This window comes from Lytechinus pictus, chromosome 3, assembly GCF_037042905.1.
Source record: "Lytechinus pictus isolate F3 Inbred chromosome 3, Lp3.0, whole genome shotgun sequence".
NCBI classification, from domain to species: Eukaryota; Metazoa; Echinodermata; class Echinoidea; order Temnopleuroida; family Toxopneustidae; genus Lytechinus; species Lytechinus pictus.
Window position 1 is genome coordinate 41,919,458 of NC_087247.1, and position 15,579 is coordinate 41,935,036.

Below are 15,579 nucleotides of genomic sequence, written 5' to 3' on the forward strand. Positions count from 1 at the left end.
AAATGTTACACGGGCATTAGGTTTAAAATGCTGACCAGGGACTAATCAGTGCGGTTCTTTCATATTTGCAATCCGTCGCAAACCTTTAGATTAGCGATCAATCGCTAAATGAACTGACCGATCAATATAAATGTTACACGGGCATTAGGTTTAAAATGCTGACCAGGGACTAATCAGTGCGGTTCTTTCATATTTGCAATCCGTCGCAAACCTTTAGATTAGCGATCAATCGCTAAATGAACTGACCGATCAATATAAATGTTACACGGGCATTAGGTTTAAAATGCTGACCAGGGACTAATCAGTGCGGTTCTTTCATATTTGCAATCCGTCGCAAACCTTTAGATTAGCGATCAATCGCTAAATGAACTGACCGATCAATATAAATGTTACACGGGCATTAGGTTTAAAATACTGACCAGGGACCAACCAGTACGGTTCTTTCACATTTGCAATTCATTGCAAACCTTTGTGTTACGGAGCCCAGGCCGTGATACTTGACATTCTACCTACTGTACGATATTGTTATTCCAGTAGGTTTTTATACTAGGACCAGCTTGTTGCAACACACCGTTTAAACAAGATACGTACATATGTGTGTGACAATCATTGTGTGTTCCATTACAGGATATTGGTTAAATTTGATATTATTACTGCAGTGTACTCCTTTATACCACTACTACTTCTATACAAACGATTAACCAAAACAACAAAATGGTGCCAATATGTGTTTTGATTTCTATGAAAAGAATAACTGTTTTAGCCTTCTTGTGAAAAAATGCCTTCTCTGTTATTATTCCAACATTTCCGCTTAGTTTTTCAGAATAGGACATTTCTATAAGCATTTCTTCTCAAAATAACTATTTATACTTGTTAATGTGACAACCCCGTCCCCGCCCAAAAAAAAGATAATATAAAAAATGATGGATATTGAATAAAGATAAAAATGCATAACAAAATTGAAAAGTAGTTTCAAATTAAGAGTGGTTACAAACCATAATTCAGTTTGCACTTGTTTGTGTAGCATCCCACATAAGGGACTTCTCATAATTCTTCTAAACTGATTTTTATGTACTAGTATATGACACACAGGAAGATTGGTATCAAATACCTCTAGTGCATCTTCCATTGTTGGAATTTGGAGCATGATTAGGAACGTGCACCATGCACGAAGCTTTTACAAAATATTCTTGTACATATACTTTAGTAAGCTGAAAGAATATTCAGATATATTTGTATATTTTATTTCCTCAGTTGATTTGTGTATTTAATCCATCTATTACTAACCTTGTGTCTTTCATGTATAGTGTATGTACACTCAATCCAGCTATGTGATATTAGACAGCTTCAAAGATACCTTGAAAATGAGACAACTGTAAAAAATGAAAAATTATATTTTGTGTGTGATTCTAACTTCATATTTTGTACATTTACATGGTAATGTGTTTTTTTGCATGAATAAAAATCTATTGTAGTGCCTATTGAAAAGGGATTGCTTTGTCATATTTCTGTTTTGTATTTGCTTGTAGATGGTTGATTTCTCGAAATCATTACATTTTTGTCTCACCTGCATAGCAGAGTGAGACTATAGGCGCCGCTTTTCCGACGGCGACGGCGGCGTCAACACCAAATCTTAACCTGAGGTTAAGTTTTTGAAATGACAGCATAACTTAGAAAGTATATGGACCTAGTTCATGAAACTTGGCCATAAGGTTAATCAAGTATTACTGAACATCCTGCCTGAGTTTCATGTCACATGACCAAGGTCAAAGGTCATTTAGGGTCAATGAACTTAGACCATGTTGGGGGAATCAACATCAAAATCTTAACCTAAGGTTAAGTTTTTGAAATGTCATCATAACTTAGAAAATATATGGACCTAGTTCATGAAACTTATACATAAGGTTAATCAAGTATCACTGAACATCCTGCATGAGTTTCACATCACATGACCAAGGTCAAAGGTCATTTAGGGTCAATGAACTTTGGCCGAATTGGGGGTATCTGTTGTATTACCATCATAACTTTGAAAGTTTATGGATCTGATTCATGAAACTTGGACATAATAGTAATCAAGTATTACTGAACATCCTGTGCAAGTTTCAGGTCACATGATCAAGGTCAAAGGTCATTTAGGGTCAATGAACTTTGGCCAAATTGGGGTATTTGTTGAATTACAGCCATAAATTTGAAAGTGTGTTGGTCTAGTTCATAAAACTTGGACATAATAGTAATCAAGTATCACTGAACATCCTGTGCGAGTTTCAGGTCACATGATCAAGGTCAAAGGTCATGTAAGGTCAAAGAACTTTGGCCACGTTGGGGGTATTTGTTGAATTGCCATCATATCTCTATAAGTGTATTGGTCTAGTTCATAAAAGAGTAACTGAACATCTTGTGCGAGTTATAGTAGTTTTTAAAATCAACACTGCTGCTATATTGAATCGCGTGATGCAGGTGAGACGGCCAGAGGCATTCCACTTGTTGAATTTGTAATTTGAAGAGGAAAGTCAAACCATGAGACCATAATTGATGCTTTATTTTCAACATTCATTTTACAACATAGATCTTTAAAAATTTAGAAACAAATGAATATCGCGCTCGGAAGGCCAACGGATCGGTTCAATTAGTATAGAAGTTGATCAAGCGTTCTAGTCTTGAAATGATTAGGAGTTTGTGAGTGTATAATCTTTGAGATGCGAGTCTCAATATGATGCCCGGTTGTATTTATAGTGACAAGAGTTTCTCCCAATCTTCGTGTTCAGATTGGGGGGATACTAGGTCTCGGCAGACTTGTCATGGGGAAGAGGTACGGGGGATGCCTGCTTTCCATGTTGATTTCATGGTCCTGTTCAACACACCCAGACAAGTGAGTTAATCGCAAATACTTGCTACAAAAAACACACAAAGAATGCAGATTTGAATACTACTATCTGAAATATATTCATGAATACAAAAAAAATAAATACAAGTAGCTCATTATTTCATGGAGTTACATTGGTCACATTCACATATTAAATGTAAATTCTTTACTGAAAGACTGTCTATATTTTATATTTCATATTGATAGTTCTTCATAGTATTAAAGGCGGAAATCATAATCAGAATGACAGGTGACAAGGATAAACACCTCACTTTTAGCAGTAAAAGACAAGTTCAATATGTATATGCAAACATTTAATAACATAATACAGTTACAAGCAAGAAAGGGGGTCTTCATGGACAATAGCATTTTAAAAGTGTATTTTTGTTTAATCCTGATACTCCGGAGGGGGGGGGGGCATTATGCCCTAAAATTTTTGTCGAGACTTCTGTATGCCTCAATATTTCGAAACAAAATTTCATGACTTTTTTCTTTGATCCTTCCCGGACATTTTGATACCAAATTTATGGCAATCAGACCTACCATGTGTTGAGTCAGATTACGTTTACCGAACACATGTCACTGAAATTTCGCTATTTCTCTATATTACTGTGTATAACCATATGGACAAAGTCAGGAGCTTTTCCCATCATATGTTTATACTTTTCTAGTTAAGCATCATCATTGCTTCAAATAGTGCGAATAATTACAACACACACTGTGACACACCCACCCTTACGGATCTGAAAACACTTGACGAAAAACAAAGAAATACATAAGAAAATTAAAAAAAACAATAAAATACAAAAGAAATAATTACCACAACCTATCTATCTTAGTCAGAATTTGGTGAGGGTGTTATGAAAGACATTTGTACCAACTGAGGCTTTATTCAGTGAGAAATACCAAAACCTATGATTTCTCGCATAAATTAATTTAAAAAAATTTAAAAGGAATTTTGTGAACTTAGGCAATCAAGCAACCCATGGCAAAGATCTCGGGGGAGGGGGGCCATTATGCCCCCCCCCCCCCCGTAATACAAGCTTTGAAATAAACCGGGAGTATTAGGGTTAACAACCTTTCAAATCAAAGTTTCTAATCAGAATCCCTTTGGAATATATCCAAGGCATCTTGTCATTTCAAGGACAGTAATGAGCCTTTTGAAGCCTTACAAGAGTACAAGAATCTAATCACTCACCAGATCGTAATGAAATAGAAAACTTAAAAAAAAAATTGAAGACAGAAAAAAAAATGCTTTAATAGGCAGCCCAAGTCATTGGGGTGCAATTTCCAGTATGTTGAAAACAAATGGTGATTTTTTTCAGTATCTTCTACCAACACAGATGAACTTTCATGACGTACTACATGTTTACAATAATATAATGGAGCACTACCCCCCCCCCCTTAATCAGAATAGGCCACCGATAATAACCTTTCACAGCCATAGACATTGTCCAAAGCCCCATTCAAATACAATATTGTATGTGTGTTATAACATGCCTCAATGAGTTATTGTTGTGAAAACAATGGAAGGTTTGGCATGCCCTTGAACTTCAGTAAAACATGCTATCAAAATGTCAATATTACTCACACGTCTCATACAATCCAGGTTGGACAAATTACATATAGAATAGATACATGCCTGCAACACTATCCACACCCAAATGCAAAACCAATGGTCATTATCCTACATTATTTGATGCGTTATGCTAGCCATTAAATTCTGCTGCAGTAACAAAAAGAATTGCTTATTTTTATTCAAATGATTATTAAGAACATAAACCTTTGAATTGGAAATGGAGATGTAAATGAAATTAGTTATTCAATTACTAAACTAGTGGTTTATTTAGTGAGTGCTGTGAAAAAAGGTATAAATTTGACATTTAATTACATGTACCAGCAGCTAAATCTTAACCAACGCTAAAAATAATGTCTTCTACTATTTTTAAAATTATTTGAGAATTAAAGGGAAATGAAACCTTTAAAACAAGGGGACTTGTGTGGAAACAGAAAAATCAAAGAAAAAGATCAAAGAAAAGTTTGAGAAAAATCAGACAATAATGAGAAAGTTATGAGGATTTGAATATTGCGATCACTAAAGGCCACCGCACACCTTACGACACGACTGATCGCCGACTGGCTTGCGACTGAGTGAGGGGAGATGTGACGTCACAGCTCTTGTCAGCTTGAGCATCGCAGACCGGTCAGAGACAAGTCGCAAGGAAAATCGTAAGGATTTGACATGTCGAATCCTTATGACTGGATCGCAAGCTCAATCCAACTTCCAGCCAATCACACAGCAGAGTTGCACGATGCGTATTATGATAAACAACGTGCATACGCAATAGTAAGCGCACTTTCTCAGTTGCTATGCCAAAAAGCAAAAAGCGCATGCGTGAGTCGCAGATCGGATCGCAAGGTGTGCGGTGTCGAGGCTTATGACTGCCTTGCGATTAATCTCCCCTCACTCAGTCGCAAGCCAGTCGCCGACCAGTCGGGTCGTAAGGTGTGCAGTGGCCTTAATGCTCTGGAGATTCTCCTATTGGCAATGCAACAATGTGTGATGTCATATGAACAACTTTGCCTTTGATGGACTATAAAATACCCCTAAAATGTCTATTTTTGCTCTTTCTTATGGTAATACAAACTTCTTCAGCAAGAAATTTACCCCCATTGTGCTGCAGCTGCACTTAACCCAGGTGAGGTACCCAGGAGGATTAATTCCTTGAATGCATCAAGCACCCTTAGCAGCTTGAGCTATAGCCGGGGTAATATATAGTGCCATTGAATAGGCAACTAGATAATCTGCACCTCATAAATGCTAGATACTATTATGTTAAATTTCATACTTTAAATTAACAAAATCGAACTATGAAAAAACAATTTACTCACAGTTCTCGATTTTCTTGCATGAATTTATCAGCCTCTTACATCAGGATTACGATACAAGTGCACACATAGTTACCAAGAATGCGTAAAGCATTTGCATTCATTTGAATGCAGGATAAAAGAGCATTGTTGATTAAATGCCATGTTTAGTCAGGCGCCTTAGACGACTCAGCCACGGCACCTCACACGATAATGATATCTCCCTGTTTGATACAGGCTGTCATATAATTTGTTAAATCTTTGCCCTTCATCTTGGAGTGGTGCTAAAGCTGGCATCATCTCAGGGCAAGGCGCAAAGGTATTATTTGTTCAAAACGTGATTTTTTTATGGACACAAAAAAAAAGATAAAAAATAAACCTGATATATCGTGTGTACCACACAAAACGAAACCGAGATTTAGCGATGATTTATCATAACTAAATCGTAAATACAATAGACAAATGACCTATCATTGTAAAGCTTAAGAGTCTCTTCTTTCATCTGGTACAGCATACAATATTTCTCATACACACATGAGTAAAAACAATTTCAAGAAAGGATACCAAAAAGTTATTTGGCAGGGGCTATCCAAATTTAAAAAAGAAAACCAAAAAAGGTCAATGTCTGCTTTTTATTTTGGTGCCTCAATCACAGATAATGGTCAAGAAATAACAAACTTCTGTTCCTTCCAAACAATGCTTGAATTGCCATAATTCCATTAAACAAACATGTTTTCACCACTTTCCCACCTAAGCTATTGCATGGTTAACAAAAGACTTTATGCATGGATGATCGTCAACAGAACGTAGTGTCAAGTAAGTTTGAAAGCTAGCCAGTAAACCTCTTTATTTTATTAAATTATTGAAATTGAAGCCTTATTCCAAATTAACAGAACTTTGTAATTTCTTGACAATTTTCTGCGATTGATGTATCACATTAAAGAGCAGATATTGAACATTTTAAAAATGTGATTTTCTTTTTGAAACCCAGATACCATCCGCCAAGTGACTTTTTGGTATCCTTTCTTCAAATTCTTTTTACTCACTCATGCATGAATGAAAAATCTTCTTTGTTGTAGCAGATGAAGGAGGGGACTCTAAGCTTTACAATGAAAGGTCATTTGTCTATTGTATTTGTGATTAAGTTATGATAAATCATTGCTAAATCTTGGTTTCGTTTTTGTGGGACGCACTGTATAGCAAATTATGTGAATGTATGATTATATCTCCTGGCTAAAATGAATAAATTTTCAAGTGCCAATGCAGGGGGGGTAGAACAAGCACCCCCTACAAAAAAAAAAAATCTGAATTAAAAGTTATTACAAAAGACAATATAAACAACAATATCAATTTTGCTTCCTAATTTCTGTCAAAATCCTACTGATGAATGTTTGAAAGATAATTGTCAAACTTCAAGCTTTATCAAAATGTATTTTGTAATTCATATAAAATGTAAGTAGGTTTACAATCATTTAGATTTACTTCCTGCTCTTTTCCTCTACATAGATTCCCATATGATTACTGCCAACCTCTTCTCTCTTCCATAATTTGTACATCCCCCAAATGAAATCATGATCAGTTACAATTGAATTACATACATAATACCATTAACAAAATGTTAGATAGCTTGCAAAATTGCAAGCACTTTCATATATTATGAGATGAATAAACCATCAACAGTACTGTATCATTGGAATATACAAATGAGAGGTTTTATAAATAGTATAAGACACAAGAAAGATGCTTTATGCAGATTCTTTTTTTTAGTAAATAAATTATACAGTTTCTACATGTATACCGGTAATCCATTCTTCTGAATTTGAATGGGCCTCTAAACTCATTTCATACTGGGGTCAATCACATTGTCTTTTCAGTATCAAAACGATAGAGAGGAAGAGGGAATGGTTACTCTTAAGTTTTAAGAAAGTCAGTCATCATTTATAATGATCCGGGATTGGTTCAAGGAGTTTGGGCACGATATCATAGTACTTGACGAAGCCATTCTTCTGTATTCCAAACTCTCTCATCATGTCATCAACTGCGAAATAAAGGAGACCAAAAAAAAAGAGAATTATAAATCTGAAATTACAACGGCATACTCACATAGTTTTGAGGGTCTCAGAATATGCATACCTCTGGAAAATTTCACAAAAATATTTTTCTTGACAAAGTGATGAAATATACCGTACTTAATCTCCAAAAATATTTGTATTATGATGATAAATTGGGTATCACACTGAAGAGCTTATCCTATTCCTGCTAAGAAGTGGCATATAATAAATACTGCATGCAATGAAAATTATGCTCCATTTAAGAAATAATTTAGTTTTAAAAAATGGCAAAATTTGATCTCAAGCTTAAATACGATTTTTTCTCATTTCATCATTAAGTATTCATAGTCCATAATAACTAAATCAAATATTTTTGTTGAGATAGAAATGTTTGCCCAAATGTCAGGGTTTTTTAATAAGAAATATTTTAGAGATATAAGCAACTTAAACTTATTATAGAAACACATATTAGGCCAAAAACATAAATTTACAACAAGCATCTTGAAGCAGCACTTATACTGGGTAAAAGAGAAGTCATTTTGTTTGATAAAAAATTATCATTTAAAACCAAGGTATTTTTTATTTTACTATTTTGGAGATTACATGATTAAAAAAACATTAAATTTCCTACATGTATATGTGTAACCTTTTGACATAACTTTTTGACTCCAACTGTACTGTACATGTGAACAATCTCAACCTACCTTCCCTATCAGATATTTTCTCTCCGAACTTAGTCATGATGTTGCGGAATTCCGAAGCCATGATAAATCCTCTATTTTGGGTATCGGTCAATCTGAATGCATCCATGATCTCCTTGAAAGGGTTTTCGTTCTTATGCTGTTCATACATGATCACTAAGAAATCACTAAATGAGATCTTATCATCTGCAGCAGAGAGATAACAAACAAAAACAGATCTAAAAGTTGTATGTTTGGGTATTTTCCCCTCTGGCAGGTACACACTGTAAATATCATATGGTTGATAATAACTCTTATTGCCCATTGCATATAGTGGCACAAGAACACTTTGATCAAAGACTTGGAGAAGTGAAACATGACTACTGGCTTGCCCCACTTATCTTTTATATTTCTAAAATCATCCTGGGGCCACTAACTGAATACAAACAATTCAAGTTGGTTTCGTGTTTTTTTTCTACAGACAAGCATTTTACCGTAGAACCTAGGTGACATGTTGAAAATGCAATTTTGATTTTTTTCATTTATGATACAAAGTCTACATGTATGTCAGCAATAAATTCAAACCTGTTTCTACCATTCCTTTATTTTGATGAAGTTTTCAGATTTGTTTGAATCAGGAAAAGAAACAAAAGTTATCCATGTTTATGATGTACACAAAGCAGGGGCCGCGGAACGGTTTTCAAAGTGGGGGGGGGGGCTGACCAAGCAAAAAATCACAATTACAGTATATGGTCATTTTTACGTTTTTGTACACGGTTTTGGAGCCCCCCCCCCCCCCCCCCCCGCTTCCGCGGCCCCTGCAAAGTGAAAGTTTTTCTATGTTAAAGGGGAATGAAACCTTTGGAACAAGTAGGCTTGTGTCGAAACAGAAAAATCAAAGAATAAGAACAAAGAAAGTTTGAGAAAAATCGGACAAATAATGAGAAAGTTATGGTCATTTGAATATTGCAATCACTAATGCTATGGAGATCCTCGAATTGGCAATGCGACAAGGATGTGTGATGTCACATGTGAACAACTTTACCTTTGATGGACAATAAAATACCCTCAAAATGTCTATTTTTGCTTTTTCTTTTTATGATACAAACTCTTTAACAATGATGTATTCTTTAAAAATCTGTATTACATGCCCTCCTATAGAAAGAACACATGATCTACTGATAGATGTGATAAAAGAGGCAGTTTAAATGAATTATATACTAAAGTAATGGGGAGAGTTGTTCACAAGTGACATTGCACATCTTTGTTGCATTGCCAATTTGAGGATCTCCAATCCATAGCATTAGTGATCGCAATATTCAAATGCTCATAACTTTCTCATTATTTGTCCGATTTTTCTCAAACTTTCGTTGATATGTTTCTTTGATTTTTCTGTATTCACACAAGCTATCTTGTTCCAAAGGTTTCATTCTCCTTTAATATCTAGGCTGTCTCATATTAATTATTTAATTCCAGATCCTGATAGTGCTGTATACTACCAATCAAAATCCAATATTTTGACAGATGAATGTAAGGAACATGAATGCATTAAAAAAATATTGAAAAAGTCATGGAATTTCATGTTACCAACAAATAAACCTAGTTATCTACATGTTTTTATTTACTCACTCGCTTCATATTGTTTTCTGTAAGCTTTGATTTCTTCTACAGAGGGGTTAGTCCCAAGTGACCTCATTACTTTAGTAAGTTCATCAGCAAAAATATGCCCCTTCCTCGTCTTGTCATAGAGTGCAAAACACTCCTTGTATTCTATTTTTTTAAAGAAAAGAATGAACAATATAAAGATATTTGACTGTAAAACCTCAACTGTTTACATACATGTAAATATTGTGTGCTATTTATAAAATACAGAGCATACCAGAAGAAAAAAAAATGATAACGTAATTCAGTGTACTAGTAATTTTTTGCCATCATACTGTAATCATATTTAATTTGCTTCATGAGATGTACATCAGCGAAAAGGTTAGACCGAAAGATCAGTCTATTTCGGTCAGGATATGCTCCGCTGAGACATCACCTGGCTTCATGGCATCCTCTCCCTCCACAGACTGAAGTATCCCCTACGCACTGCATAGGCGGTGGTAGACATCATGCCATGATACACAAACTTGATTGGCTGGCAATCGCTTTTTCAATTTTCATTCAGTTTAACATACGATATCTCAGTCGAATGAAAAGATATTGTCATGAAATTGATATCTAAAGCTACCGGTAAACATATACTCTATCATTTTTTAAACAAGTGGAACGCCTCTGACAGTCTCGCTTGCATTGTGCAAATTGATAGCAGCAGTGCTGAATTTGAAAACAGCTATTGAATAATTATTCAAAAAAATACTCAAAGGATAATAAAATACTATGTCCACTGACCCAAAATGGCCTTTGACTATGATCATGTAACCTAAAGACGTGTGCAAAACAATCATTCATTCTTGACTACCATTAGGTCTATGTTTCATGAACTAGATCCATAAACTTTTTAAGTTATGATGCCAATTCAACGTACCCGGTCCCCAATACTGCCAAAGCTCATTAACCATGACCTTTGACCTTGGTCATGTGACCTGAACTGAAATGTGCACAGGATATTCGGGGATACATGGTTGCTCTTGTGTCCAAGTTTCATCATCCATAAACTTTTAAAGTTATGACAATTCCTTAAATACCCCCATCATGGCATACATGTAAGTTCATTGACCCTAGGCCTAGGGCCTAAGTGACCACTGACCTTAGACTTAGTCATGTGGCCTGAAACGCTAGCGTGCACCGTATACCTACTACCGTGATCCCGTTCCGTAGACGCTGTTTTTAATTTTTCACACTGCCCTGTAAAGGCTGTATATATTTAACAATTCCCAAGACCTCGTAGACCTATTTTACCCTCGTGTTGTGGTCAGTTCCTTAGTTAGACCCCCACATTTCAGGGTTTCGTGAGGCACACCCTTATCAGACAAAATATAATCTGAGTGCCCCCCCTGGCCTGGGGGAGGGGTGGGATAGGAAGGAGAGATTTGCTAAGAGAATTCCAATATGCAATAAGGCAAGAGTTCCGTATGCACCCCCACAAAACTGAAAATAAAAACATGATTGATGGAGAAGAAGGTTCAGAGTCAGACCTTTCATTTCATTTTCATCAATTCTTAACTGTCTTATTTAAGTAACTTAGAAAGAAATATCAAATCCGCATGGACTATGGCATCAGCTGTGTATAAATTGATGATAACGACTTTGACCCCAAAATCCCAATAAGCTGGAATAGCCTATAAATATTCCGACCACACCCAATTTCCGAATGTATTGTATATGACTTCTGAGAAATGAGTGTAGGCTAGCTGCGCACATAATGCCGAGTAGCGATCGGCACGATAGCACGACGCCAGGCGCGGCGGCGGCCCATCCACCGGTAGGCCTACACTCTGTTCACGTACCAAAAAGTATTCAAACTTACCGTCAATCTGCTTTTGCGTGAATAACTGGGCCTGTGTAAGAAGATAAAGAAAATAAAAACAACAGATTATTAGGATCAATAACATTATGAATCACTTAATAACTTAAAAGATAAGCAAATTCACTTATATATTCTCACCATTCTTGTCGTCGATATTATTTCCGCAAGCGCTAGCAATGAGCAAATTAACTCGTCGTCTAGTCTGTACTACGTATACTGTATATGTACTATGTACGGTATGGTACGGTACGGTACGTACCAACGAACGTAGAGGGCAGCAACACACAAGCGTGTTGCTCTAAGGAAGGTCAACTCCGCTCGAATTCTGTGACCACTCTAAAAAATAAGGTGGGGTTTTGGGAAATTTGTCGAGTTGATTTTTTTTCATTTGTTAATTTCAAATATTTTTTAATGAACAATTATTAGATCGGTTATTCTGGGTATAAATATTAAAGATATTACTTTTATTTTTAAAGAAAATATTTAGCTTAAATAATCATGATTTTGACATTTTTCCTCATTTTGGAATATTAAGTCTATGACGAGGATACCTCATATCTCTTATTTTCTTCTGCTGAATTTCGCTGCACCACTAATAAATGCATAGACAACCACCGTAATAATCGAGGTCATTTTTCTGGCCTGGGTGCGCCGAGTCTGGCCCGGTCGCGCAGCTAGCTTGTGACGTTGATGATGCGCTGGGGCTTCAGGCGACTCGTCATAGACCTTCTAGCAACATAGACAATGACGTCCAATATGCCTAGTCTGATTTGAAGTGCAATTGCTTCAGGGCTGATGTTTATCAACGATTATTGTTCAAGGTTAGATTTCAAATTTTTAATTTCATTCGACTTTTAAATCTATAAATCTGAAATAAAGGCGCTGTTTCCCCGAAATCCGGGTCTAAATTTCAACTTCGAGTCCGAGACTATGGACGGCGAAAAAACCCATGCATCGGATGCATTGCATTGGCTGCGCGCTGCGCTGCAGCTGCACTGTGATGATGGGTTCAGCGAAGAGCTCAGAGAAAATAAGGTGGTCATATTCAATCCCGAAATGCTTTGCGAGTGGTCACAAAATCGTCTCGACGCGAATCACCTAATACAGCCGTCTGGTGAAATCGCTGATAACAACAATCACCGATTTGGTAATGATTTAGTTTCTAAAACTTATATTTGTAAAGTTTTAAATATCAACGTATGTTTTTTAAATGTATGTATATTCTCCAACATAATTTTTTAATGTTATCTTTGATATCGTTGTAGTCATATTCTTTCATATTGTTTTCGTGATCGCTACTAATTTGTTGTTGTATTGGATCGGCGTATGATTTCGTTGGCATAAATGATAAAATATGCGCGTACCTCAGCTGCATGCGCGTATCGAGTTGACCTTCCTTAGAGCAACACGCTTGTGTGTTGCTGCCCTCTACGTTCGTTGGTACGTACCGGAGTACCGGTACTGTACTGTACTGTACTGTATTTCGGTCGAAATACTCGAACCCACGCCACGGCCACGGCTAGAAAAAAAAAACCGAAGATCAGAGGTTTATGAGGACGGAATTAAAATATATAGGTACCGGTAATTTTTGTTTTAGAATCAAGTTAGCTGTGCCTGTGATATGCCATTTACGACAATAACCAAACAAAGATTTTTGTAGTAGGCTGTAGGGACATTATAGCAGTGGAAATGACGTTCCACAGTTTTTATTAGTTTTATTATTTTATGAAATCCATGTCATTTTTCACCAAATTTACAGAGAGTTAATCTATGCATTATGAAAATGCAATATAGGTTAATGTGCTGATTTTTTTCTCGGACTTCAAAGTCACCGTATTTAATTAATGATTATGAAATGTTGCGCAATCAAGATAAGAGAATATATATATGCCTCTCTTAGATGACCTCACGAATTCACCAAATGCATGTGTTTAAATCATCCGTTAGGCCTATAGGGCCTACTCTGTCGATATCGCATCAAACTTTCAGGATATGTAACTGCATGAATGGATACCAAAGTAGGAAATATCTCAATTGGCAAAACTATATCCATTTGGAGTCAGCAGCGGCCTCATTTTACAAGAAAGGTGCACGAAACCTTCAAAAAAACAAATCTTCAAAAGATGTGAATCTACTCGAAAAATTAAAAAGGTACCGTCCGGTACTAGTTTAAGCTGCACTCAAAATCCATGTCATTTTCATCAGATTCAGCAAAATTGTACAGCATTGCAAATGTGTAGGAAAGTTAATATGGGGTCCATGTGCTGGTTTATAAACTATCAGTGTCCAAAGTATTGCGAGTTGGCTTGCCATGAACCCCGTTTGAAACAGTCTAAATAATGCGCCTAAAACGGGCACGGTCCAAAATGTATAAAATACGAATAATTCCGTAGTTCTGCTCCCAAACATTCAAAATCCATGTCATTTTCGAATTTCATCATACTCTCTAGCTTGTAGAGGAATATAATCCGAAGATGTTAAATAAAAATATGGGGTCCATGTGCTCGGTTAATAAACTATTAGTGTCCGAAAGTGTTGCGAGTTGGAAACAGTCTAAAATGCGCCTAAAACGGGCAAAAGTCTAATATATACCGTCCAAAATGTCTAAAATACGAATGGTTCCTTAATTATCGTCCGGCCGCCCAAGAGTCCATGTCATTTTCATCATACATATATTCTGAAGACATTAAAAACATGGGGTCCATGTGCTCGTTTTCAGATTATATCAGTGTCCAAAGTATTCAGTTAGCCCTATGAAACAGCCCAAAATGGGTCGAAAACAAGCAAAAGTCTGATAATACCGTTGGTTCGATCCGTATACGGTCATACTTAAGCACCTGAATAAATGATGCAAAAATTAACATGGGTCCATTAGGCCCTATGTGCTTGATTTTTTTTGCTATAACAATTAGAGCTTCAAACAAATTTATGGATGGCTTATGAATTGCGCATTCAAAAGAATTTGGCATTTTTAGACCCCACGAGATCACAACAATGAATTTAAAGCTCTATTACCGTCAGTCAAAATCATGAATATTTCATCAAATTTTGCAATATAATTGATAATTGTATCCCTAAGATGGATAATCTATTTAAATTGCTATTAACTATTTGCTCTTTTAAGTCCAACAGCACTCTCAGTTCTTAGGAATTGCGCGACTGGGATAACAAAAACTCATCCTAAAAAAAAAATGAAATTTCAATAACAAACTTGAGAAGTACAAGAAATGCTGCAGTTTATTCAAAACCCATGTCATTTTCACCAAACTTTGCAAAGTTGTATAAGGTATACCAAAGAGGTGCGAACATTAAGAAATATATGGGTCTTCGTGCTTGTTTTCAAACTATAAGCACTTTATTAGAGCAAATTTTATGTTATTTTTAAAACACCCCTAAACACACCAAAAGATTTGTATCTTTGTGAGGAAAAATTCCAAAACCACTCCAAAATTTAATTCAAACTCGGGGTCATATTCGTCACACTTTGCAGCACTATAAGTATTTTGAAATTGTAGAGGATAAAAAAAAATGGTCCATGGAATAATTCCAATTTATTAGCGCAGATAAGGAGAAAAATCAGCTTATACCTACAGCTGATTAATTAACATTTTTCTACGATTGATTCCATAGACTACAATTGACAATCAA

General features: G+C 35.9%; 1 protein-coding gene across 1 annotated transcript; it reads right to left on the reverse strand.

Moving 5' to 3' along the window:
- Window positions 1-2,918: 2,918 nt before the first annotated feature.
- Window positions 2,919-12,157, reverse strand: LOC129257207 (calmodulin-like protein 4). The gene is made up of 6 exons (XM_064097086.1): window positions 12,070-12,157; window positions 11,932-11,962; window positions 10,092-10,232; window positions 8,487-8,669; window positions 5,355-7,769; window positions 2,919-4,999 (listed from the first exon to the last, which is right to left on the reverse strand). The coding sequence occupies exons 1-5, from the start codon at window positions 12,070-12,072 to the stop codon at window positions 7,666-7,668; spliced, it is 462 nt and encodes a 153-aa protein (XP_063953156.1). The 5' UTR covers window positions 12,073-12,157; the 3' UTR covers window positions 2,919-4,999; window positions 5,355-7,665.
- Between the last annotated feature and the right edge of the window lie 3,422 nt (window positions 12,158-15,579).

Bases quoted from the DNA above. Each gene is read 5' to 3' on its own strand.
- LOC129257207 (XM_064097086.1), bottom strand. The intron at 10,233-11,931 runs GTAAGTTTGAAT...TTAAAAAAATAG, and splicing joins CACGCAAAAGCAGATTGACG to AATACAAGGAGTGTTTTGCA. The intron at 8,670-10,091 runs GTGAGTAAATAA...TCTCTGCTGCAG, and splicing joins CAGAAAACAATATGAAGCGA to ATGATAAGATCTCATTTAGT.